Source organism: Bombus impatiens, unplaced genomic scaffold, assembly GCF_000188095.3.
Source record: "Bombus impatiens unplaced genomic scaffold, BIMP_2.2 scf_0033, whole genome shotgun sequence".
In the NCBI taxonomy this organism is placed as follows: domain Eukaryota; kingdom Metazoa; phylum Arthropoda; class Insecta; order Hymenoptera; family Apidae; genus Bombus; species Bombus impatiens.
Window position 1 is genome coordinate 66,040 of NT_176452.1, and position 25,445 is coordinate 91,484.

At 30.8% G+C, this 25,445-nt stretch overlaps 5 protein-coding genes across 13 annotated transcripts; 3 read left to right on the plus strand and 2 right to left on the minus strand.

Annotated features, from left to right (window-relative positions):
- Positions 1–706: 706 nt before the first annotated feature.
- Positions 707–8,900, minus strand: LOC100742286 (neuronal PAS domain-containing protein 4). 2 transcript variants are annotated; one of them, XM_024368840.2, is made up of 9 exons: positions 8,737–8,900; positions 8,023–8,199; positions 4,100–4,161; positions 3,919–4,008; positions 3,542–3,718; positions 3,136–3,320; positions 2,932–3,038; positions 2,589–2,742; positions 707–2,337 (listed from the first exon to the last, which is right to left on the minus strand). In XM_024368840.2, the coding sequence occupies exons 2-9, from the start codon at positions 8,069–8,071 to the stop codon at positions 1,419–1,421; spliced, it is 1,743 nt and encodes a 580-aa protein (XP_024224608.1). In that variant the 5' UTR covers positions 8,072–8,199; positions 8,737–8,900; the 3' UTR covers positions 707–1,418. The 2 variants fall into 2 exon arrangements, with proteins under 2 accessions (XP_024224608.1, XP_003485071.1); XM_003485023.4 differs by having other exon boundaries at positions 8,023–8,204.
- A 1,949-nt stretch (positions 8,901–10,849) lies between these two features.
- Positions 10,850–23,436, plus strand: LOC100748151 (zinc finger CCHC-type and RNA-binding motif-containing protein 1). Of its 2 annotated transcripts, none has more exons than XM_003484988.4 (5): positions 10,850–10,862; positions 22,217–22,381; positions 22,718–22,829; positions 22,899–23,207; positions 23,273–23,436. In XM_003484988.4, the coding sequence occupies exons 2-5, from the start codon at positions 22,269–22,271 to the stop codon at positions 23,408–23,410; spliced, it is 672 nt and encodes a 223-aa protein (XP_003485036.1). In that variant the 5' UTR covers positions 10,850–10,862; positions 22,217–22,268; the 3' UTR covers positions 23,411–23,436. The 2 variants fall into 2 exon arrangements, with proteins under 2 accessions (XP_003485036.1, XP_012242880.1); XM_012387457.3 differs by lacking the exon at positions 10,850–10,862 and adding an exon at positions 21,739–21,850.
- On the minus strand, positions 12,813–17,944 carry LOC100743485 (centrosome-associated zinc finger protein CP190). 6 transcript variants are annotated; one of them, XM_024368816.2, is made up of 8 exons: positions 17,618–17,944; positions 17,309–17,498; positions 17,110–17,221; positions 16,803–16,867; positions 16,326–16,497; positions 16,065–16,204; positions 15,739–15,999; positions 13,614–15,612 (listed from the first exon to the last, which is right to left on the minus strand). In XM_024368816.2, the coding sequence occupies exons 5-8, from the start codon at positions 16,488–16,490 to the stop codon at positions 13,614–13,616; spliced, it is 2,565 nt and encodes an 854-aa protein (XP_024224584.1). In that variant the 5' UTR covers positions 16,491–16,497; positions 16,803–16,867; positions 17,110–17,221; positions 17,309–17,498; positions 17,618–17,944. The 6 variants fall into 6 exon arrangements, with proteins under 6 accessions (XP_024224598.1, XP_024224584.1, XP_012242837.1 ...); XM_024368830.2 differs by lacking the exon at positions 17,618–17,944 and having other exon boundaries at positions 12,813–15,612; positions 17,309–17,610; XM_012387414.3 differs by lacking the exon at positions 17,618–17,944 and having other exon boundaries at positions 17,135–17,221; positions 17,309–17,611.
- On the plus strand, positions 18,191–21,088 carry LOC100746913 (D-glucuronyl C5-epimerase B). Its single transcript, XM_003484978.4, has 7 exons — positions 18,191–18,475; positions 18,565–18,661; positions 18,761–18,908; positions 19,037–19,165; positions 19,232–19,945; positions 20,016–20,203; positions 20,280–21,088. Exons 3-7 carry the CDS (start codon positions 18,768–18,770, stop codon positions 20,809–20,811), a joined length of 1,704 nt encoding a protein of 567 aa, XP_003485026.1. The 5' UTR covers positions 18,191–18,475; positions 18,565–18,661; positions 18,761–18,767; the 3' UTR covers positions 20,812–21,088.
- LOC100748749 (U6 snRNA phosphodiesterase) lies at positions 23,344–25,362 on the plus strand. Of its 2 annotated transcripts, none has more exons than XM_024368862.2 (4): positions 23,344–23,481; positions 24,406–24,548; positions 24,620–24,957; positions 25,106–25,362. In XM_024368862.2, the coding sequence occupies exons 1-4, from the start codon at positions 23,468–23,470 to the stop codon at positions 25,292–25,294; spliced, it is 684 nt and encodes a 227-aa protein (XP_024224630.1). In that variant the 5' UTR covers positions 23,344–23,467; the 3' UTR covers positions 25,295–25,362. The 2 variants fall into 2 exon arrangements, with proteins under 2 accessions (XP_024224630.1, XP_003485041.1); XM_003484993.4 differs by lacking the exon at positions 23,344–23,481 and adding an exon at positions 23,710–24,076.
- Positions 25,363–25,445: the final 83 nt, after the last annotated feature.

The window sequence follows — 25,445 nt, forward strand, 5'->3', positions numbered from 1 at the left end:
AAATATTTCATACTTTATTCATAACAAATAATTAATTATGTTTTTGGAAAACATTTTGTTTCCTAATTTGATATGAATGTAATATAATAATACATCGTATAATTAAAACGTTAAAACATCGTAAAATGAAATACATTTCTATATAAATTATTATACTCATGTAATATTATGTATATCTAGAATCATAACAAGACAAATATATTGACAAGTAATGAAAAATATTTCATTTATAATTCAAACGATATTGCAGATAATATGTATTTTCAAACATTAACGTTTTAATGCGTTTGAGAACGATATCGGAGCGTTGAACGAAGCGACATCTTCTGGTGTATCTAAGAAAGCAAAAAAATATCCCTAGTTAATGCAGGTAGATATGTAAATGTACACTCGAAATATGTACATATGCATTGACAAGTAATTAAAACAAACTGAGTCTAATTACCATAAAATTTCTATTAAATTCTACAAATTTAAATCAGTACCAGAGAATACTAATTACTGTAGGATTATATATTGAAAGTACAATATAAAATAATGTTAATACTAAAAATAAAAATTAAATAATTAATTGAATAAAATGTCCTTTCTAAAACATATTTTGTCTTCTCTTTATTGTATGTAAATGTTTAATAACATTTAAATCAAAAATCTGCTACGTAGATATTAATTTATTTTTGAAGGTTAGGAAAAAGAAAGGAGGAAATCTGAGAAAGGACATTGGTTGCAGTTTAATAACTTCAATGAACATTGAAAATATTCTTTATTAATGGACATTCCTTCTTCTTGAACTTCGGCTAAAACTGATTCTAAAAAGCTGTATTTCAACATTTTTCCTAAAATTTCTTCTATAAAACCTTTAAACGCTAGTTAAAGTACTTTTTTTACCACTAAAAAAATTAGGTACTCTTGCGATCGATATTTCTACGTATATGACAAAATTTCCACGTCTACCTTTTATTAATTACCCTAATACTTTATGGCATCTTACCCATAAATCTCTGTTACCAGCAAGCAGATTTTAATTAATACTGATGATAGCTTTCAATCCAACGAGAAAACAAGTTTCTTTTTAATAAAAATTACGAAATTACTATATGCATCATTTTTACTCTAATTGAAAAATAATCCGATTAAAAAATCAATTCCAATCTTGTATGATACCAGTCAATCTTAAATCTCTCAATATTATTATATTAGGAACTAATTTAATGGATCGACTGTCACCAATTCAAAATTGATCTTTCCTTCTTTCAATTTTTTACAAATTCTTCTAATGTAACCTTTAACTGATCTATACCAACTTTCATCCTACTCACAGACTCGAACTCTCAAACTTACAAAGTTATACCTACTTAAAGAAAAAACAAATATTTGCCTATCTAACTGTAAAGCACCAATTAAATAAGTGCACAGTCTTATTTAGGAAAGTCTTTAGAATCATTCATGGACTGGCCCTTTTTCCGTGGTAACTGCAACGTGATGGGTTGAACATCCTGGACTTTCCTGGGCCCCTGATTCGAGCTACGAAACGTGATCTTTAAATTGGGCACATGCTGTTCGGCCGCCCAATCGAAATTAAAAATTGGAGTTTCCGGATGTAGCTCGGAGTCTGGAGTGTCGACCGGCGTAGTTGGCGTCGCTACGTATGGGCTAAGTTCCTGATGAACGACATCCGGTACCCTTTGCAAAGTGTCCGACCAAACTGGACTCGAATTCCAATGTTCCATGGGTAACTCCGACGGATCTGCTGTCGATCCTGTCGTCGTGGATAACGCTTTACCCGGAAGTCGTTTATGGCTGCTATTCCTCTCGTTACAACAGTACTCCTTATCTAAGTCCGTGATATAGTACTTGGGCGACAACGTGTCCATACTGTATTGGCTGTGACATTGCATAAATTTTGCGCGATAACCGCTCAAATTTAATGAATTTTTATGATGCGCTTTGTACCTATCGGTGAATTGACCAAGCGCATAGTGACCATGTTGAATATTCATGTGTACGTTCCTATTCTCATGCTCGCTACTACTGATCGACATATCAACCGGTTCTGCATCCTCTCGTGGATTTCTAGTTGCGTAATCCTTTAACTGTGTCTTCGATGAATTATGCGGATCCTGCTCTGAATTTCGTATATCAGGAGAATGTTGCGTGTCGTTGTTATGTGCGTGGGATAAGGAACGACTGTAATCTTGTTGCTGATTACTTTGGCTCCCGGTAGCATATGGCACACCGCGGTTCTGACTCCCGGAGCAGATGGTGTAAGTAAATTTAGTTTGGGATGAATACTGGTACAGCCAGGAACTTGAACGCATGACTTCCGCCTCCCTGTCACTGTAATAGTGCATTACACCGAACACGCTTTTTGTTATAACCGTTACCACCTTTATTTAACTAATAATTACTAAAATAAGTATTAATAATTACCCTCGTATTATCTATTTAATTTATAAGAAAAGGATGAATATATTTTGTACATGATCTTGAACATTCTATTTAGCGGATACGAAATTCATTACTCTCCAATATGAAAAGAAGAAAGCGAGAAATATTCGGAAATGAAAATTAGATATATGGGAACGCACCTCAGAACTTGATTCGTGCACACAATGATAGGATGTTGACATTCTTCGGAAGTATCTTTGACTTGTAAAACGCAGTGCACCCAGAACCACCGTCCGGAACGGCTTTGCAGTCTCAACAATGCAGTTGCTGACCGTTCTTGATCAGATTGAATAACTGAAACAACCGTGGATGATATCGAAACTTTCAAATGTTTTAAATATTAAGACGTATCGTTTCATTTTTAAATGAGTCTCTATTTCATATTTTTGAAACTGAAGAAAAACATACTAAAATGTATTTACATTTGTTTTCGATTAAAGATAAACTGGAAAGTTGAACTATTTTAAATTTCTATGAACGTACCAGTCTGATGTTTGCAATATGCTGTTCGTATCGAATCCCAGTGTAATAAATTATACCATGACATATTTACTAATTCGTTACGGGTGTATTCCAAATGGCTTTCAGCACTGAAAATTCAACAAAATCATTCAACAAAAATGTATTCTACTTTCCAAGATCATTGGAATCTTTTATATTTTTCAAACAAAGAAATAAAAATGTTACGTTTTATCGATATGAAGGTATTTCATATCCATAGAGTGAATGGTGGTGAAAATATTTGTCGCGCCCTGCACGATACTTTCTCTAGTTTCTGGCAAAACAACGGGTGTACAGGAAGCAAGGAAAACAAACTCATTTCGATTACAAACAGGAACGAAAGGTAAAAAATGGCCTTCAACTAAAACCACCTATAAAAAATAACGATAAAACTAAACGCACAAATAATATACTATGCACTGCCAAAAAGATAACATTAGGAAACAAAAAATAAACATTCAGAATATATAATTGCAAGCATAACGTGAAATAAAATTAAAACAAGAATTTCTTATTCGACGTTAGGGACAAAGAGAAGTTTATTGAATTTAAAAAAAAAAATATTATTATTTCGACTAAATACAAAACTTACTTTTTGATCACCGAAACGAAGTTGCCTCCGAGAATTCCTGGATACGTTGATCCGACAAAGAAACAATCTTCTATCGCTTGGAATTGGACTATTTCTAGATAATTGATTTTGTACAACCATGTGATCTTGCTTGTCTATTACGTCGTAAACACTATCCCCGTGGATAAGCAAATCCTCCTAAAATACATTGTGCAATGTAGAACATTGAATTAAATTTAATTTCTCTGACAAATTATGTACGTATATTATACGTAGTATCACATCTTTCGTTTTGTCATGAACAACGAAACATTTAGAAGCAATTATTTTATGTTTGTCTTAGTGAATTCTTAATATGTTCTATTACCATAATTGTTGTGTCTTTGCAATTACTTTACCATAGAGTGTCCAAGATATTCTGCCGCATTTTCCGATATATACAACAGTTTCCCTTGCTGGGTCATCATCATTATAAATCCGGACATGGCCTGAAAAATTGCATGCATTGTATGGCCAACATTTGTACCGCAGCAACTAACGGTCAAAAATACAATGCGATATCATGATAAACAATATTACTTTTGAAAATCCAATGTTAGGGGTCGGGATATTCGAAGAGTCGGACGGACAGTTTTTCAAGGCTGAAACAAAAAAATACAATCAATGTATTATTCAACGTTCAGTAATTAATTAAAGATCTGAGGATGATCTCATACAATATATTTTTTTAATTTTCGTACGAAATGTTAGATTTAGGAAAATAGATCGATCAAGGATTAAGATAAAAACAGTTTTCATTTCGTTATTGACATTTTTATAATTAATATCAGTTATGGATCACTCTGTAATAAATCTACAAATGTTAATGGTACATAAATGCATGTTCGTGAATTAAAATTGAAGTTACTCGCGTAACATCATCAAAATTGATGGATTAGAAACGTTTATGACTGTTATACAATACGTTATAAAACTTAAGCTTCGCGTATGATAACATAAAGTTATTACGATGTTCAAAAATGGTGTATGAAAGCAATGTCTGTATTGCTAGGATCTTATCGTTACCGTTGCTTTTATTATTCATAAACATTCCAGCTTAAAACTTTTCCAGATAAGATCCTGTTTATCTCAATAACTATAAAATAGCTTTATGGATAACATCTCGTATGTAAACATAGGATAATGAGAAAAATAATAAATATAAATTAAGTGATAAAGCTTCGATAACGTCGTCGATATAAATAGTTCGATTAAAGTAATTAGAATAGCGCGTTGTTTCAAAATTCCTTTGTCTAAAAAATTTCGGTACCGAAAGCTTTCAGAGTTTAACTCCATCCGTAATTTCTTCAAATTGAATACATATGTGCTACTTTTCCTCGGGATCGCTCAACCAAGATATAACCAAAGCGATATTTCTCAAAGCACATCGAGTTTGATGGAAATATAATCAAATCCCCTCTCCTCTATCGAAATCTTCCTTCGTCCGCCATGAAAAAGGGGCATAAGCGATTGAAATGCAAGGAAACCAAAGAGTAACGACAGAAAATTCGTTGGGTCTGCGCGTTTTCCATGATTGTCCCGGGGAAAGAGACCTAGGGAAAGAAAAAAGGAGCGAGAAAGAGGAGAGGGAAAGAAGCGTATGCTAATGCAGTACGGGTACGTTTACAAACGGCGCTACACGGGACTATAGTATCGAATACTGTGAAACAATGAGTATGTAGGAGAGAAAGAAAGAACGACGGAGAGTGGAGAGACGATACAGAGGGAGTATGGGTTACAGGAGCGTGAGAGTGTTGTTGCAAAGGCCGACAGGTCAGCGGATCACCCGGAACTCGCGCTTAGACTCCGCTGAGTTTGAATGTACGCCGATCTTACCTTCTTGCCTTACCTACCTCCCTACCTTTTACCTATATATTACTCTCTACGCTTGCACAACGGAGATGCCCGAAGTTTTTGATGCTCGAACGACCGTTTAATATTCTTGTCAAACGATCGATCCTTATTCCTACGAAATTTCGATCGACATTAGGATTATTAAAATACCAGTAACTTCCCTGTTAGAAATTATAAATACTTATCATTATTCACCAAGAATGTTCGTGCAAGTATTTCTGAATACATTGAAACGATATTTAAGCGGAGATTTGCTTCGCCCTGTGGATATCGTAGCTAGACTGCGGATCTTTACGTGTTTATGGAAAATTTGAAAGTACAAAAATGTTCAAAATGTATATAATATGTAAAATTATGTGATACTCAAAGAATTAATATTAAAAAGCTCGTTTATGTTCTACTTCCTTCATTGTGTCTATGGAGATATGTACTTTCCTATAAATATTCGCAGTCTAGTTGGAACGAATACTTAGGTTGGATATTTTCTATACTTCTCCGTATTATGTGCCCTCTGTATATTTTTGCATCTTTAAATTTCCGTTTGAAATGTATTTGAATTGTCGATAATGTAATTTTGTTGTTTCGGTTCAAGAGATCGTTGGACCATACATGTTTACGATATTATGAGTGAAACAAGAGTTGCAAATAGAACAGAATTTTTTAAAGTATAATAGACGAAAAGCAAGATTCGGTAATGTGCAAGAGTTTGTACGATCCGAGTTTGAAAAGTCGAAGTCTAGACAAACAAACAGAGAACCTCGAAAACTTTCTATGTTAATCCACTTTTGTAACTTGATAACATATCGATAGTTTTTTACTTCTTCTATTTTTAACACTGTACATTGTCAAGGAATTGTCTCAAAAGTAATGAAAAAGTGGTATAACTGTGAAATTATGGAGACGCAAAGGGTGAACAATTATTTAGATAATACAGAACTTGACAGAAAGTGAAATTACTTATATGTCATGTCGAACGATGTAACTTTATGAACAATGTAGTTATAATTTAGTGGCCCGAGTCGTTAATAATTCATTTTAAAGATCATTTTGTTATGGACATTAATGTATAACATATCACTGCATTAACTTGTCTGTTTCGTGGTATTAGATCAACATATTCGTACATTTATTATTCGAGCATTAAAAGTTGAAAATAATCAGTATCGCTGTTCCTATAATATCTATATTTTTAAAAACAACTGCAATAATCGATAATGCTATTTTGGTCACTACGATTATCTACCACTTACCACCTTGAAATAACTAATACAGTTACTGATATTTTGATATTGGTTTTTGCGGTGACGTACAAGTCTACTGGAAGACGGAGAATGTAAAAATTAAAACGACAAGCGTCTCGCCATGAAACAAAGGCATAGCGTTCACCGTGCAGCAAGTATGCGCAAAAGCATTCGCAATTTTTTATCTTTGCATCTCAACAGTTTTTCATATCTATTATAAAGTCAGTTATTTTATGCACAACGAAATTCTTTGTAGTACTAGGGAAATTAACAATTAATATATTATATATTCATGAATAACAACCGTTGTCTATGCACAATGAAAATTATTACAACATCTAGTGTTTCTTTGTCATATTCTAAAAATTTCGTTTTATTCATTTAATTATGAAAAACAATACAGTATTTTCTTACGCAGATTGTACACTGAAATCTATGCTTCGTAAACTGATGATGATTTATAACGATTTATAAAGCATTTAAGAATGCTATACATAGCGAAGATCCATAAAATCCTCACTTTTGATTTTACATTTAGATTTTAACTTCGTAAGTTATAGATATAGATAATTCTTCGACAAAGTTTTCTACGATGTATTATTATAAAGTAAAAGTGTAATTACTTAAGATCGAGAATACAGTATTAGTCGTTTCTTTACAAATTACTAAGTTGTAGAATCAGGGAAGCGACTGTGGGCCAGTTAAATATTTAATTTTAGGCTTTCGGATACAAGAACCGCTGAAAATCGATGAAACAACATACGTATGCGATAATCAGAAACGAACCATGTGCCTCTTCTCCGACTCGCATCGCGTGTATTCAACAAATTATTAAACTAAACAAACCAGTCAGTCTATGAAAAGCATTTCTTTCTACTTCTAATTGTACTTCGCAACTTTCTCGTGCCGATGGTCGTAGATTTTTTTAAAGCATGGTAATTACATAGCTTACTCGTATCTATCCAGAAATATTTATGCAAAATGTAACTGTACCTATATCAAACGACTCCTTTTCTATCGAATTTTATATAAATAATAGTAACAAAATCAAAATATCGAAATTATGTTAAAGTAAGCGACAAATATTTGTTTTCGCGGTATAGAGTTTTCCGGAATCAAACATGGCGGTTGCCGAGTACCGTTTAAAAAAAAATCACTCGAATACCACAAAAACATAGTCACTCGCGTAATAACCATGGTCTTTTACGCATTAACCGAATACCAAGATGATCGACTCGATGAGAACAAACGTAACGCGCGATCACGATAAGGATATCGTTAACGTATATACCTAAAAATCTTCCGGTTTCCAAATTTTTCGGACTCTTTAGTTAAACAACTCAATTAAATTTATCCTTTGATGCTTACCTTGTTGAAAGTAATTGGCTTTTCGAAGAAATACGCAGACCAAGGCCATAAGCTGTAACTGGGAAAGCCTCTGACGAGTCGAGGGCGGTAATGGCAGTAAATCACGTAAGTTGGCGATTTCGGCATTTATCAGGTCCCTTCGAAGTTTGCTGGCACCTTTCGTTGATTTGCTCGCATCTATCCTTCAAGCACACTCGGATGTTACCGATACGCTATACTTTGCCGGACGGTTGAATCTACTTACGAAATTGACGCGCGTTCAACGGACATTTCTACTACTTCTAACCGATTCCTTGCAGATAACACACACAATGCATACATATATATATGTAAGAATTGTTTACATTCATGCAAATGGAAACTAACATTAATCTCTACAAACTTACATTAATTATTAAAGATACCTAAAGATATGCTCGAGCGACTGTTTTTATATCACCGACGGAAAATTAAACCATTATAAAATAAAATATAATACAATACTATATAAGAGAAGGATAACAGTTAATCCCCCATCGTTTCGATCGAAAAAAAAGGGTACATCGAAATTTAAATTTCTACGAACTGATCGAATACAATCTACAGTGTGACGAATGCCACTGTCGAAGGCGCTAAAGGGGTAGGAATCAGAATCGACGGTCAATGGTCGAGAGATAAGCGAATGCGTTAAATGTATCGTTCGCCACGTCGATCACGTGACCGAGCATTACTTACCGATTGAACATATTTCGGTAACCAGGAGGACATTAGTAGCGGATCACTTGTAGACGACGAACGAGACATCCGGGTCGGCAGGTTCTCGCAAAACTGCAGCTACGATCTAACATCCGGGTCATAACGCGCTACTACACTGAACACGTGGATACTGGCAGAGGCTGGTTCTCCTACCTTCTCACCTCCGCAGCCCCCCTTTTTCTCCTTTGCCGCCACCACCACCGCCACCCACCTTTACCTCCCTTTCCACCTACCTCGAGCTCAGGCCATCCTCTTCCAACACGCAAATGGTATGATATTTTCTTCCCTGTTTCGCTGTTTATATTTCTTGGTCGCTCCCACTCGTCAATTTATCTCACTCGTTTATTCCCTTTCTCCAGTTTTTCGCTCGCTCGCACCTTTACCCCATGTTGCTACTACGGTCACGATCGGGCAATCGTGTCCCTCTACCACCGCCATCATCGCCATCCTCGCCACTACCACCGGCTACTGGTTACGTTTCCTGTACATGCGGTTTTGTCCGAATCATTTGCGCAAAGTCCCGCCTCGAGAACTTTTCGGTACTGGTTGAGAGCGTGCGCCAGGGGTACACCATCACAGTACTCGGGTAAGGTTGGGATTTTTCCGAACGGAGCCAATCTTTCAGACAAGGTAAATGTTCGTAAAACAACCTGTAGATTTTCGATTTCAAAATTTTTTTTTTTTTTTTAACCTTTTCTCTGGTTCTTTGCTAACAATTTTTAATTATTTTGAATAATTTATTATCTTTAAATTAAAACAGTGTGAAATACAGTAGCGTTAAATGTTACTGAATTTATAGAATATTTATACTTTCTTTACGTAATTTGCAGATATTCGCAAATTCTTTTGAATAATTTGTTCTTTGAGTTGAAACAATGTAACGTACAAAGGCAGAAAAAGTAATTATCGAATTTGTAGAAAGAACGAAGGACTTGTTATTTTTTACGTTATTTCCTATGATATATTCTTACGTGATATTTTTTGATGTTACTCTTGTTAATCATCAAATGAAGAGAAGAATGAAATTATTTGATATTTCCTTTTTTCATTTATATATTCGTTACTTTATTACACATTTTTCGTCAAATATCTTATACATATTTCCTATTTAAAATATCGTTTTACGAGATTATTGGCATCAGAGGCAGCTTGTGTCAATCATTAACGATTACATTGTGATAAACTATTGATCGAACGAATTTTCTCCCCTTCTTACAATATTAATACTTAATTTGCATTAAAATTATCTTCACTTCAATATCGGATAATTTTATTATCACCTATTTTCTCGATTTTATTCGTATAGAGATATTTCTTGACATTATTTTTTTTTCCTTTTACTGTAAATCACGTTACTGCACATAAATTGAATCAGTACATCGAATTTCATTTATTTATCTTACTTCATAAGCATATTTCTTGTAAGAAATTACGCTGCTCGAAATAATTGGACTAATTAAGCTTATGTATTTATTTAATTGTATAATTTAGGAGATTATCTCTTAATTATTTTGAGCAGCACACGTAAAAGTACTACAGATACTTTTTATATTAATCGATTTGACAGCCAACGTTCGTTCGTTTAGCTTAAAATTATACTCAGAACGAAATATCGGGTTGTGAAATTTTTTAATCGATTTTACGAACATTTGTTTATCCATTTTCCAAATTACAGACGATATGATGTGTCGCTTTTCGAGATTTTTAAAAATATTTTAAGACGAAAATATTAAACAATTTTGCATACATGTAAAATTGATACGTCAAGAAAACAAAATATTATGCATCTCTAGGATTGACAAAATTATTATGTCGGTTTTCAATAAATTAAAAAATCGATGTGCACTAAAAAAATGATCGCACTAAGAATCATATTATTTTTATCTCAGAAATTTCTCGTTTCTAATTAATTGTCTAAGTAATTAAAAAAGTCTAAGGAAGCACCCTGTACGTTTCCATACGTCGCATAACTAAATTATGAAGAAAGTGGTAAAGGAATCTTATACAATGCAAGAAGATAAGCTTAAGTAGGTGTGTGTATGCGTAACTTAATGATATCGTATCGTACCGAGTCTAACGATTGTAACGAGTGTAACGATTTTTATGTAACACTGCCAACTATTTTTAAAAATATTGTATAAAGTAGTTACTAATAATTTGATAATGGCCATAACCGAACTATGGCAGTTAATTTCCTTCTATTTTGCATGCATTCTAAATCTAGTTTTCTTGTTCCTCCAGTCTTTCTGTCCTTATTTGCAATAATCAGAGATCCAAATCCAAAACAATTTAAATCAACCTTTGGTCGATTTTACATATAAAATTTTCGTTACTATTGAACGTTCGACAAGATCGAACTCACTGATATATCCTAATATAATTCATTGCTGTTCAAATTATTAATATCGTCGATACAATATATAGAACGGTTTCCGAACTTTATCTATAACATACTATTTCTTTTCTAACAATAAGCAGATATCGTATTTTGCGGAAAAAATAGACATTTGCTAAAAATTGATATACATTTCAATTATACATTAATAATATAAAAATTAATACAAAAAAATGATACAATTAATAATATGAAAATTAATACAAAGTACGCTTAATCAAAATTGCACGATATGGACAAGATAAATCCTTTCCAATCTAGCAAATGATACTAAATTAGATATACAAATAAAATATCTTTTGATCCAAGAATTCCTACGAATCTTGAAAAATTTTAATCTTAATTTTTTCTTCAATTTCTATAACTCTGAAAATACTGAAACGAAAGATTGTTACTGGACCAGTAACAAGTGATGAAGTTATGTTAGTATTTGACTAATGTATATTTCAGATAAAATTCTTCGACGTTATAATTTGTTAATCGTGCGTAGGTTGTAGTAAATGAGAACTCAGAAATTACATATTGACGTAAATCAGTATTTTCCATAATGCGTGTATATATAAAACGAGGCACTTAATACGCGCCCAGCGTGATTAGTATTTTTCTTTAAAACAGAGAAATTTATCGTATATATTGAATTCATCACATTTCCAAGTTAAAAATAAAATGATTCTTTGACACATTACTCTATTTGAATTTTCTTCATATCAAATGATTTCCCATTTACTTATAAATACAAAAATTTCAATTTTAATCTTGTATCCATTTGATCGATAGAAACAATTTTATACATATGCATAGACATGTATAAGTCAAAAAAGAAACATTTGAAGTTAAATATACTAGACGGATCAAAATAACTAAACTATATTTATGTGTTTGATTTACGGCAAAATTGAACGCGTGTGTTAAAAATACAAATGTTTCTAGCATATTTTATCTACTTTATCGTGATCTGCATTTACATGTATTATTCGTTGAATCTTACTAACTCAAATATTCTTCTATATATAGCTTGGATTGTATTAACTCTAAATACCATCTTCGAAACTTTTACTGAATTTACGATGATATTACTCTAATTCAAAATATTATGCTCAAAAACTAAACAAGTGCTGGTTACTTATGAGAAAGAGAATTGACTAAATAAAACGCGTTAAGTGACTCACGCTGTACACATACAAGCTATTCTGTCCGACTTTATTAAAAATATATTATCTTCTGTATTCAATTTTTTGAATGTTTTATTTTCTATTTTTTAATATGAAACAGGCATCATGTATTTAATTGCAAATGATGTATAATGGGATTTGATTTCAAGAATTTTTTAAATTATTGATATCTCTTCGATAAAATCATATTATTCCTTCCGGAAAATAGAGAATATATGACTATACAAAGCATATTTTTTTATATAAATAAATTAATGAATTATATTCGATCTGCTTTATTCAAATGTTTGTATAAAATTTTAAATATTTGAAACTATATGTCTTAAAATTCTCCAAATCATGTAATGAAAGAAATAATAAAATGTACAATTTGGTAAGGAAAAAGTGATTGAATTTTATTTCTTTTATTATATCAATTCCGGCAAAAGAATTTTATTAATGGACTTGAAATAATGAAAGAAATGTAAAATAACATTTTGTCATTAATGCTTAATTGACTACGATCTTTTATTTTGATGTATCATGTTTATCTGAACGCAACGATAGATACGAAAGATATATACCAATTATCATAAATAATCATCAAATTCAACATTATAAAGTCTAAGAAAGAATTTCTGAAAGAAACGTATTACTTTTAATCTCTTTATTTTTAAATATTTGCATTGAACATGTGCAGTCAGGAATTAATCAGAAATTCGACATTCATGTTCCTTCATTTTCTGCATTTCATATTCACCCACTGCCACACGTTTGTGCAACTATATGTTCAAAGGAATTGAAAATTGCAATTAAGAAAAGTTCATAAACAATTTTTCCACTTTTCTTCTTCCGTTCCTTTGCAGATGTGATCAAATTAAATCTCTAACGATTGAATACAATCATACATACATATATATATATATATATATATATATATATATCAGCTTTAAGCTGTATATACAAACATTTGTTTTAGGATAAATGTTGAAGTTAAAATCAATTTGCACGAATTAATTGAAGCTTATGACTCTACATATCCTCTAAAAATGAAATAATTCATTTACATTGCTTCTTTTGTATCTGTATATACAAGGTGTTTCCTACTTTTCCGGCAGGATTGTGGAGCATAATCTACAATCTTGCCAGAAAAGTAGAAAATGTCCTGTATAGTAATCTTCAATCATTTACTATGTAGAGAATGAAGAAAGAAGCAAAATGAAATGCAATTCAAACATGCCGTTTTGTTAGTCACGGATATTGATCAAACATAAGGTGTGACAAAGTTAATATAATAATAATATTATTATTTATGAATCAGCTAATTCTCTACTATCATCATCCCATTCTGTAAAGCTATTCGCTTTAGTTTGCTTATCATTTTTTTCCACCTCTTGTTCTCCCTCAAGATGCTCCTCTTCAATGATCATAACCGATTCCTGCGATTCGCCTACACTGTTACTCTGTTCGCTGCATTGTTCATCATATTCCACTATTTCTGTCTGTTCTTCCACGTATTGTATAACTTCTTCTACCTGATCAGAACTGCATTCCTCCAATATTTCCGACTGTTCAACTTGCATTTCCTCCTCCATCACCTTTTCCTCAACTTCTTCAACCACTTCCTCCACTATCTCCTCAGTTTCTTCGGTAAGTTCTTCTGAGTGGTAATTATCGTATGTTTGTCGTTCTACATCTTCGTTTCCATGAATGTAAACGATCATCCCATCCTCCGTACCTTGCATTACAATTTGTTCGTTATCGGTAATGTTTAGCTGTTGTGGCTGCTGCTGTTGATCATTTTCCTGCTGTTGGTAGTTGTCATTGTCAATCAACATTATCATATGTTGCCCGTCCAGTTCGTGCGCATTGTAAGTCATTTCGTGCGAAATATTATTTAATTGCATCTCCGGTACAATATATCCCGATACGTTCGAAGCTCCATCCTGAGGTTCCGAGGAAACGCTATCTCCAACACCTAAGGATGCCGCTATACCACTAGCCACGTGACTCAAGGCTTCCGCTTCTGAAGAAGGTTCTAAAGAAATTGTTGGCATAGAGACTGAAGCTGCATCCGAATCCCGCAGATCCTTGTGTACGCAATCGATATGAACTTGCAAATTCGTAGCTTGTACAAAAACTTTACCACAATGAGTGCAACGATGTCCCTTCTTTTTGCCATCCGGCAAGTTTCCATGGCCCGTATTAATTTCATGGGTCGTCAATTCGGTAACGTCTTTAAACGTTTGTGAACATTGCATGCACTGAATCTCTTCGATGGATGACGAATGTTGACGCGACGTTGGTCGATGATTATGGTTGATTTGATGCCTCACCAAAAACGCTTCCGATAGTGCCACGTAAGAACATGCTTGACATTTTGGAAAACTCATGCTTTTCGGAGGAGGCACGTTGTGTTTTGTATAAAGATGATACATCAGGATGTTTCGTTTGATTGCTTTATAACCACAGTGTTCACAAACTCGCATATCAAATTTTTCATCGTGTACATCCTGCATGTGTCTTCTGTACATATAGTAGTTTGTATACTCCTCTTCTAAATCACACTTGTTACATTTCCAAGGTCCAGTCTCGCCACCATCTACGCTTCCGTTACTCTTTGCCTCGGTTTCATCGGTGTTATTGCTCGACATCAGGTGATCAGACTTCAAAACTACGTAAGAGACTTTTGTCTTGCATGCTGAATTACTATCTGAAGACTTTGCTTCTTTTTGCATGATTTTCAAACGTATGTTCTTGTTATTTTTCACTAAATGGGGGTATTTCTTCAATACTTCTCGAATGATCTTTGCGTGATTATTGATCGAGTCTTCTGAGTTCGTTCGTTTCCCCTTTTCCATATTTTCTTTTTCTTCGAGATCAAATCGCACTCTCTTAGATGGAGATGGCTGCATATCTTGACCCCTTTGGAAACATCTAGTCACGGACCAATCATCGTCGGAATTCATTTCCTTCAGACTCTTCTCGTTTGTATGACAGTCATCTTCCTCATCTTCGGTTGTATCATTTTTACTGTCTCTGTCTGGGGAACATTTACCACTAGGCGAATTATCTCTTTTATATTTGTCTGGCGCTTGAACGATAGGCTTTGTATTGTACGTAATGTCATCGAATGACGAGAACACCCCGAGCGCAAACTCTTCCGCTTCGGGGAGATCAAATCGGGAAGGTCCAGGAGTTACCTCTGTAGGCCTATTTGTCGACGGCATCCCGTGGAATGTTCGCATTTCATAATTAAGCGATGGCATACTTTGTGGTGTATCTAATTTCCTTTTCCATATAGGGAGTCTAACATAATAAAAAGAAAATTTTTTTGTACATGTAAAATTGAAGAGTAAGATTTATATACGTAACTAAATTATTTGTAACTAGAATGAGTATTTGAATCTCTAATCTATATGCAAACATACTTACTTTCTACCTGGTAATGGCTGATTTGACAACCCTGAAGATGAAGTGGAAGTAGTTGTTGCTTTTGTGCTAGATGTTGAAGGCTTTGAAACTGCTATTATGGGTCGGGTATTGCATTTCACTGTTTGTTCATTTTGCAGAGAAGCAGTATTAAATTGTGCATCAAGTAATTTAGTTAGAACAGTCATGTTCATTTTCTGTGCTGTACGATACAAAGCATGTTGCTCAGAAGTCCAATACTCTAATTGTCCAGTATACATAAAACTATAAAAGTATTATATTAAAAGTGTGATAACTTTATTTGCTATACAAACTGTGTTAAAATTTACCTTATAATTGACTTCACACATTCATATGGCATATCTGGTGGCATGATAATTACTCCATCAAAATTTTCATCTTTTTCTTTTTGTTCACGTTCAAGTTGCATAAAATAATCTGTGCATGTTGTTATGACTAAACGATGAGCCTGAAATATTAATGAAGAAGTTCTTTGAACTAAATATAACAATAAATAGTGAAGAAATATTTAATTTTAAATATTTAATAACAATTTTTAGATATAAATAAGGAATGTACAAGATTAATACCTGAACAGTGATATCACTGGTGGGAAACTTGATTGTAAGATCAAGCAATTCTTCTTCAAAATAAAGCTGTTGAAGTCTTTGAAGAAAAAAAGTCCCCCAGTTATCTACCTTCACTTGCTTCAATCCCCGTGAAGGAAGTTGTTTTTCTTGATTTGCTGTTTCCATTGTACACCTGTATGTTATTAGTTAAAAAAAAGCTTTTGAAGGATTCTTTTTGAAAGATTCATCACTACTTAATAAATCTTCCACTAATATTTTTTATGGAAAAATTAATTAAAATATTAGTATATAGCTGTTCAATATTATCTTCAAGATAAATTAATAAAATTAGTAATAAAAATTAAGTATTAGAAAATACATATACACTGTAGTACAAAATAAATAATTTCTTTTACTACAATATGCTGTTTATAAGAAAATTAAATTATTAGATTAATATTTTATATTAATCTGATAAACTATATTACATTTCTTTACCTGATATTATAAAGTTTAATTATTTATTATATCTACTTATGCTGACAACCCACATGGACCAAATCCTGTAATAAAAGAAGAATAAAAGATATCATGATCTTAATCTTTAAAATTAAATTATAAGATACTACACTATGAGTTTATTTTCTAACAAAAAAAATATATGAAGAGAAATTTCAAATCTTTTCGATTACATTACTCACAAATGTTAGAAGTTAACTATTAATTACAAGATTATATAGTATCATATGAAAAGAAATTATTTACACCACACATGCTATTTCAAAGGCTACAAATATTACTTAACATTTTTGAGAATAATCTCTTCGTACTTGTGACTCAAATGCCATATAATCCATGTTACAAAGGGAAATTATTCCCCAACTAATTACTTAGTAGTAACTTAACCTGACTGGCTTCTAAAAATCAAAAGTTTCATATCTAACATTATAATAATAGTGCATCAGCGGGGTCCATTGACATCGGAATATGGTTGTGTGACTTACAGTAGCGACTAGTAGCAAGCGAAGTATGCTAACGTAAAAATTCTTTAGCATGTATATCACCATATATACATTGCTGCGATCGCTTCGAAATTCAATTAGACTAAAATATTGCAAAAAGAAGAATGCTATGCAAACGAAAAGAAGTAAAAGAGGCTTCTGACGAAAGTATCAGCGCATACTTTGCGGAACGCTGAAAAATGGAAGTTTAATAATGATGCACATCTTCCTTTCACGATCAAAGTCGAGCATATTAATGGTTATTTCGAATATATACAAATTCAAAATACCCCGTGGATGTATTGCACATACCTATTTAACAATATTTCAATATTCCTCTCAGCTCCATCTCTTATAAATTTCCTTAGTACACAAGTAATATTGAACATTCCATTGTATATCACGACTCACAGATGGAGTTATACGTATCAACTGATCACACAGTAACAGGATATAAAGAAACCTTCAACCATAGAATTATGAATCGCTACTATAAACTATGATTGCTCATATTTTGTGTAATCTGCATAATGCAGAAAAAAGATATTTTTGTGTTATTGTGTATGATTTCGATGAATACGATGAAAGCAGAGAGAATTTACATGGAAAAAATATAATTAATTTTATAAATTTAGGTGGAAGATAACGAATGAACTACGAGAATGGGTAATACAAACTTATGGCGAAGAATGGCTGTTAATAGTTTTAAATATTATCAATAATCAATTGAATTTGTAAACGAAAAATTTTTATTATTTATATCACATTAAAGTTTAGAGTATTTAAAAATATTTCTTCACAATGTATATTATAATATACAAAATTCATGCAAAATGTTAAAAATTGCTACACATGCAAATATACAATCTGTTCTTCAAATTTCTTCAATATAATCGAGATTTCTTAAAACCACTGAAACTTTACCCATAGTTAATATTTCGCAAACGAATTCTAGGGAATTTATGCAATGCTACTGACACTATAATCAAGAATGCATGCAACTTTCTTTATAAAATAGACAATGTGATTAACGAGAACAGATATAACATTTTGGTTACTGCAGACGATATTATGAATGGAATGTATGAAACAATAGCTAACATCGATAACCATCGGTGATTAAACGTATAAAATCCTTGATGGAAAATGTAAAGGGAATATCCATAAAAAGGTGAACACATATATGCATTTTAAAAGTTGTCATCGGCTGTTACCATTTGTTTCTTGTTGTTTTTGAAGAAATGACTTTATGTCCTTTCAGAATTCTACAATTTAAAAAAAATGGGGGAAAAAATATTTACCTTTAATCGAAGCTGTTTTTAACAGATAGGAAGGCAAGAATTTTAATAACATCTTGTAAGTAAGCATTGCATAGCAATATTATTTATACTTTATAAAATTAATCTTCCTATGTATTGATATTATTTATAAAAAATCATTTTCATTCAAAAACAGGTTTTATATGATGATGAGGTTGAACTTTAAAACATTATTACTTGTACTAATAGTTGCAGTATTAAGTTCACTATTGACATCATGGAATAATTGTGATAGCCCATCGTTTTTTAGAAACACTGATTGGAAATCAAAATTTCAGCATAAAGTAAGCATAATTTGAGTCAAATATATAAATTTAACATACATTACTATTTCTATAAAATTATTTGGTGTAGAAATTTTATACAATAATAATATTTATTATTTACTATTATTTTTTTTATATGTATAAAGGATCGAGTAAACTTAGAAACTGGATATCAGGAGATAGATTGTCATATAAATGGTGATTATTCTATTGGATGTCGTAAAGAAGGAGATGAAGTTTACATACCATTTTCATTTATTCATAAATATTTTGAGGTAAGTAGTAAAAGTAAAGTAAATGATTAATCACAAGAAAATACTAATATGTTTAAAATACGTCAGATTTATGGAAAATTAGCCACGTATGATGGCTTAGAAAGATTTGAATGGTTACACAGTTATTCCAAAATCGTTAATCCTAAAGGAAAATATGATCCCAGAGGAGTGTTTATGACCTTTGAAAATTATAATGTTGAAGTTCGAGAACGTGTTAAATGTATTAGTGGAAATGACGGAGTACCAATATCTACTCAATGGGAGAGTCAAGGATATTATTATCCTACTCAAATTGCTCAATTTGGATTATCACATTATAGCAAAAATTTGACAGAACCAGAACCTCACAGGAAAGTGATAGAAGACTCTGATAAAGTTAAAAGAGAATGGATTACACCTCAAGGATCTATTGCATCTAGAATATTTGATAAACATGTTAACAGTCATGTAATGAGATTTGCAACACCAGAAACTAGTACATCTGGTATTACCTTACAATTAGATCATGTACTTGATTTTGTATTGAAATGGGATTTTAATATTAAAGATAATGGAAGCATTATGATCACATTGCAATCTAGAGAAAGAAAAGAAACATACTACCTTCATTATGTTACTAGTAACATAGTATTGCATATATATAACAATCACGTTTACTATGGAATTGGTCAAATTAATCATCAATGGAGAAGATTCACTAGAGACCTAGTAATAGATTTGCAAAAAGGTTTATACTTAAATGATAAAAATAAAAAGAAAATGTCTCGCTCGAAATTAAAGGTAATGTATATACTTAACAACTGCTATAAGATAATAAAAAAATAAATGTTAAGAATGATCTATTTTACAGATCGTGAAAATGACGTTGTATGGATCTGGGATGATTGATAATATAACATTATCTACAAGTGAACACATGGAACAATTCTATGATGCAGCTAGATGGTTTGTTAGTAACCAGAACATTAGTTCTGGTGGATGGGCAAATCCTGTCAGAAGAAAAGTAGCCCCAGGAATGGCTACTCTTGAACCTGGATGGTATTTTATTTTAATAAATTATTTAATTTATGTATATGTTATCACGATATATTTATTTAAATGCATGTTTTCACAGGTATTCTAGTATGGGTCAAGGACATGCAATTTCTGTATTAGCACGAGCATATTATCATTCGGGCGAAGAAAAATATTTGCAAGCTGCTATTAGAGGTTTGCAACCTTTTAAGGTATCCTCTAGCAAAGGCGGCGTAGCTGCAATATTTTTAAGCAAATACGTGTGGTACGAAGAATACCCTACGACACCCTCTTCATTTATACTTAATGGATTTATTTATTCTTTAATTGGTTTGTATGATCTAAAAAGCATAGCAACAGGTAAGGATGCGGTAGAAGCATCTCGCCTTTTTAATCAGGGTATGACATCCTTGAAAAACATGTTAACGCTATACGATACAGGTTCTGGTACTACATATGATTTACGTCATTTTACATTAAAAACGGCTCCAAATTTAGCTAGGTGGGATTATCATTCTACTCATGTTAATCAACTTCTTCTTTTAAATTCAATTGACAATGATCCGATTTTTACTACTACAGCGGAACGATGGATAGGTTACATGAATGGTAAGAGAGCCGCACACAATTAACATACTATCCTTTAGCGATCAATTGATTTTTGCGTTCACTTTTATTTTTAATTTATTGATATTTAATATTTCGTTCCGTCTGCTCTATTTTGTATCATACATTTTGTAAATAAAAAAAATAGTCACAGAATAAAGTGGACCAAACTATACTTATCTTTTTATGTAATTGTTGTTACATGGAAACAGTAACAATCAAATTCGTGACATTTGTTCGTTATTAATGGATGCTGCGTATGTACTTGGCTATCCCATCATAGCAAAATATCAAATTTAGTATTTTATAGTTAAAACTACATATATTTAAAAAGACAATTGTATTATTATATTTAAAAGTAATTTATTCCATTTAATTATAACAAATAAAATGCCTATTTAGAGTATTTCAGATATTTTAAATTAATATTTAGAAAAAGCCATCCCTGAACATGACTTATGAAACTTAATTTGTAGATATAATGGAATGATATATGTAATTGCATTACACGTAAATTTTGTACTTAAAGAATTAAACTCAACATTTAAACTATTTTATAAATATACATTTTTTAATTTCAATGTTATGTATTACATTCCTTTGAGAATTTGAACGTTTTATTTCTAACAAATGTATAGATTAAGATAAATTTCATACCTTTAATGGAAATTATTTAAATTAAATAAGAAGTTGTTTCGAGTAAAAATGTAATACATTTTGAAGTTTTTTTTGTGTATTATACTACTTTTATATGAAATTTTATTAGAACTTATACATGTGTGACACCAATTTAACAAATAAAATGAAATTATTTTATTTATAAATTTTTTGTACCTGTCGATAAATAAGTTTTTTACCTAATTTTCTCCTAAATATATATAATTTAACAAAGAATGAAACTTATTTCATTTAATTTGAATGTATGCTTGTGAATGTGTCTGTTACATGTTGGTACTACTGATAGCTTAGTTTATGGTATATGTTCTTATAGTTTACAAGACAGTTATTCCAATATGTATGCAAGAATTAATATTACATAGCATATAAGTAATTTTAACGATTTTTGTGAGTATTTTTAACGTAGATATTGTTGTTTAATATAAAATTGAAATATTACTGAAATATGTCATATCGAATTATATACGTTTTGAACTACAGAAAAAGATTTTTAAATTCGATTTACGAAACGTATTATATTGTTGTTAATTGCATTTATGACTTAATTGCTAATATAATAAATAGTTTTTTAAATGGAACAAAAAAGCTGTTTTACTTGCAAAAAGATAAGTATTAGTATAAAATTATAATTATTGAATGCGTCACTGAATATAAAAATTTCTATAAGAGAAAATAAGTGAAATGCAATGCATGACAAACATTTTATAACATTTTAACTTTATAATTATCATTTTTTCTATTCTTATATTTCAGGTTAAATTAAATACAAGCGTCATAAATAATAATCGAAATTTAATATGTAAAAATGAGTGGTGGAGTAGTTCCAAGTAAATCAACAGTTTATATTTCAAATTTACCTTTTTCATTAACAAATAATGATATACATCAACTTTTACAGAGTTATGGCAAAATTGTAAAGTAAGTTATGAAATTTAAGTAGCTAACTTTTTAATTCTTTATTAGTTTGTTAAATATATATTTGTATAAATATATTATTTAAATATTTTATATATTTCATTTATCGTGGTATTCTACCTTTATCCTTTCATCAAAAATTGTATAAAAATTATTGTTTACTACATTCTTAATCCTCACATATTTTCAGATTAAATTTTCTTATATATCTTAATTTTTATAAAATATAAAAATTTTCAATACTTAGAGAATAAAAGAAGTTTTTTACATTACATGTACATCAAATAATTTAAAGTATAATTTTATACATATTTCAAGTATAACCTTTTTTATCTTTAGAGTGACAGTAATGAAAAACAGAATTACAAGAAGAAGTCGAGGTGTTGCATTTGTATTGTTTCTTAATCCAGAGGATGCTATTAGTTGCGCGAAAAACTTAAATAACACAGAGGTAAACTGTAATTTTTCTTATGTAATAATATTCATCCTAACTTATTTTTCATACATTACTTTTTAACAGATAGGTGGTCGTACAATAAAAAGTTCCATAGCAGTAGATAATGGAAGGAGTACTGAATTTATACGTCGCAGAGATTATCCAGATAAATCTCAATGTTATGAATGTGGTGAAGAAGGACACTTATCATACAATTGTAGGAACAATACATTAGGACCAAGAAATCCACCATTAAAAAAGATTAGAATTAGAAAAAAACATAAAGCTAATACTCACCAAACAAGCGATTTTAATAAAAATAGTGACAATGAATCAGCAGAGGATAATTGGGATGAAGAAGTAGAAACATTAAGCGCTGCTATTGCGTTAGAGGTAATGTATTAATGTGATCCAAATGTAATAAATATTTGTATTTATTATTTATATGTACATTATAGCAAAGACAAAAAGAATTAGAAAATAATCACAGATTAGGGAATAAGGGATATGAGGAGGAAAGTAGATCAGTTCATAAATCTGGCAAAAGATATAAAAAGAACCAATATTTTAGCGATGAAGAAGATTTTAGTGAATAAGTAAATGTAATAAAATAATATAAGAATAAAAAATTATGATATAATAAAGTTTAAAGAATGTTTAATATTAAGTTTGTAAAATATTGTTTGTATATAGATTTGTAAATTGACAACTCATCGACTTGTGTAGAAATTGAAATAAATTTATAACATCAACTTCAGTTTTTAATTGAAATTTTATTTTGTTTCATATTCAGTAATTAAAAGCAACAAAAGTTATTTAATTAGTTTTTACAATAAATCATGTGTATATACGTATGTATATATTAACATAGTATGTACTATACATGTTATTTTATTTTGCGTTATGTTCTGTTCGCATTTGTAGCTTAGTAGATTGGAAAAGTTAACCTTACAAATGCCATTCGAAAGTCATTAAAAGAAATTTTAATATTACTATTTTCTTTATATTTATAATCTTTAAACTCAATGTATTTCGAATAACAAAGATTAAATATTACCGAAACATGACTGTATTTTGAAAAAATAAAGAATCGAACAATTAGTTATAAATAATTTCAAAATATAACCTCAAAGGATGAAAGATTTTAGTTAATTACAAATATTATACACTATGTCAGGTTTAGATTTGTTAAGTACGTACGCTTCTGATTCTGAAGAAGATGAAATTAATGATAACAGTAAATCTGAGGAAAATTCTAAACGGTATCTGTCTTCTTTGGTTTTTATAATTATTATACTTACGATTTCTTTTAAGTATTCAAATACATTTTAATAAATTGTTAGGTATGTTTATAATTGGAATAACTATTCATTTTTACAGTATGCATGTATTGAGAAATGTATATTTGATAAATTTATTTTTTAACTTTTATAAACAGATTTAACGATTTATACGAAGGTATCACATGCGTGTTCATTATCTATGTTTAGACTTCGCAGATTTAAATTCGAAATAAATAGTTAAAAAAAAGTTCTAGTAAAGTAAATATTTGTACTAAAAAAAATCGTAGAAAATAACTTTTATTTTATAGATTACCTTTGCCTAGAAGCATTACATCATGGAAAGGTGTTCCTCATCATGAAGAAGTAGATGATAATCCATTACAACATGAGGGAAGAGTAAGAAGTTTTAAACACGAACGTGGTAACTGGGCCACGTTAATTTATATTGACTGTTAGTATTTAATAAAGGTATATATGTTTTAATTACAAGAATAAAATCATTATAGCTACTTTAAATTCCAGATGAACCCAGCGAGGACATGCTCTCATGGATGTTTTCAGTTTTGGGAGAAGTGCCAGTTAAATGTAATATATTTTCTGAGCAATTTCATATTAGTCTATCAAGAACTTTAATTTTAAAGTTTCATTGGATTGAATCCTTCGTAGAGGAGACCAAGAAGTTATGCGAGCAGACAGATCAGTTTAATTTGGAGCTTCTAAACGTACGGGCATATACTAACGAGGAAAAAACTCGAACTTTTCTTGGGATAGAATGTATCGATTGTAAAGGAGTCCTTGGTCATTTTGTGAAAAATGTTAATAAGTTGCTTGCCGAATATGATTTACCAGCTTTTTATGAAGTAAGTAACGTATTTTAAACAACGATTATATATGTTATACAAAAGTGCAACAAGTTCTTTTTGATGAAAGTTTTATATTTATTGCTTTATAACATAAGCAATTATAATACGATAATAATGATAATAAATTATCATTTTCCACATTTAGGATTCTTCTTATCATGTAAGTTTTTTATGGTGTCTTGGCAACGAACTGTCAGTTCTAGACGATCAAGCACGCTTTTTGACTATTAAATTAAATCAATTTTTGATTGAACATGCAGAGGCGAGATATATAAATGTCAATAAAATATATCTTAAGATTGGAAACAAGTTATATGTATTTAAACTGAGGTAACAAATAATAATAATTGATACGAATTAAATGTAAAATACTGATAATAAAAAAGTTACACTATAATATAATAACAATTTTTTTAAAACTTTACTTTGTTCTTTTTCCCTGTGTTAGTATACCTAAAAATCTTTACATTTAAGATTGAATTCAA

Excerpts from the sequence above, each read along its gene's own strand:
- LOC100746913 (XM_003484978.4), top strand. The coding sequence starts at position 18,768 with ATGATGATGAGGTTGAACTTTAAAACATTATTACTTGTACTAATAGTT. Across the intron at positions 19,946-20,015 it reads TGTCTCGCTCGAAATTAAAG|ATCGTGAAAATGACGTTGTA; the intron begins GTAATGTATATA and ends TCTATTTTACAG. Across the intron at positions 20,204-20,279 it reads GCTACTCTTGAACCTGGATG|GTATTCTAGTATGGGTCAAG; the intron begins GTATTTTATTTT and ends ATGTTTTCACAG.
- LOC100742286 (XM_003485023.4), bottom strand. Across the intron at positions 4,162-8,022 it reads AGCCAATTACTTTCAACAAG|CCTTGAAAAACTGTCCGTCC; the intron begins GTAAGCATCAAA and ends TTTTTGTTTCAG. Across the intron at positions 2,338-2,588 it reads TGCACGAATCAAGTTCTGAG|TGACAGGGAGGCGGAAGTCA; the intron begins GTGCGTTCCCAT and ends GCACTATTACAG.
- LOC100748151 (XM_003484988.4), top strand. The coding sequence starts at position 22,269 with ATGAGTGGTGGAGTAGTTCCAAGTAAATCAACAGTTTATATTTCAAAT. Across the intron at positions 22,382-22,717 it reads AGTTATGGCAAAATTGTAAA|AGTGACAGTAATGAAAAACA; the intron begins GTAAGTTATGAA and ends TTTTATCTTTAG. Across the intron at positions 22,830-22,898 it reads AAAACTTAAATAACACAGAG|ATAGGTGGTCGTACAATAAA; the intron begins GTAAACTGTAAT and ends ACTTTTTAACAG.
- LOC100748749 (XM_003484993.4), top strand. The coding sequence starts at position 23,985 with ATGTCAGGTTTAGATTTGTTAAGTACGTACGCTTCTGATTCTGAAGAA. Across the intron at positions 24,077-24,405 it reads TCTGAGGAAAATTCTAAACG|ATTACCTTTGCCTAGAAGCA; the intron begins GTATCTGTCTTC and ends TTTATTTTATAG. Across the intron at positions 24,958-25,105 it reads ATTTACCAGCTTTTTATGAA|GATTCTTCTTATCATGTAAG; the intron begins GTAAGTAACGTA and ends TTCCACATTTAG.
- LOC100743485 (XM_024368830.2), bottom strand. The coding sequence starts at position 16,490 with ATGGAAACAGCAAATCAAGAAAAACAACTTCCTTCACGGGGATTGAAG. Across the intron at positions 16,205-16,325 it reads CCAGTGATATCACTGTTCAG|GCTCATCGTTTAGTCATAAC; the intron begins GTATTAATCTTG and ends TTAATATTTCAG. Across the intron at positions 16,000-16,064 it reads TGTGTGAAGTCAATTATAAG|TTTTATGTATACTGGACAAT; the intron begins GTAAATTTTAAC and ends ATACTTTTATAG.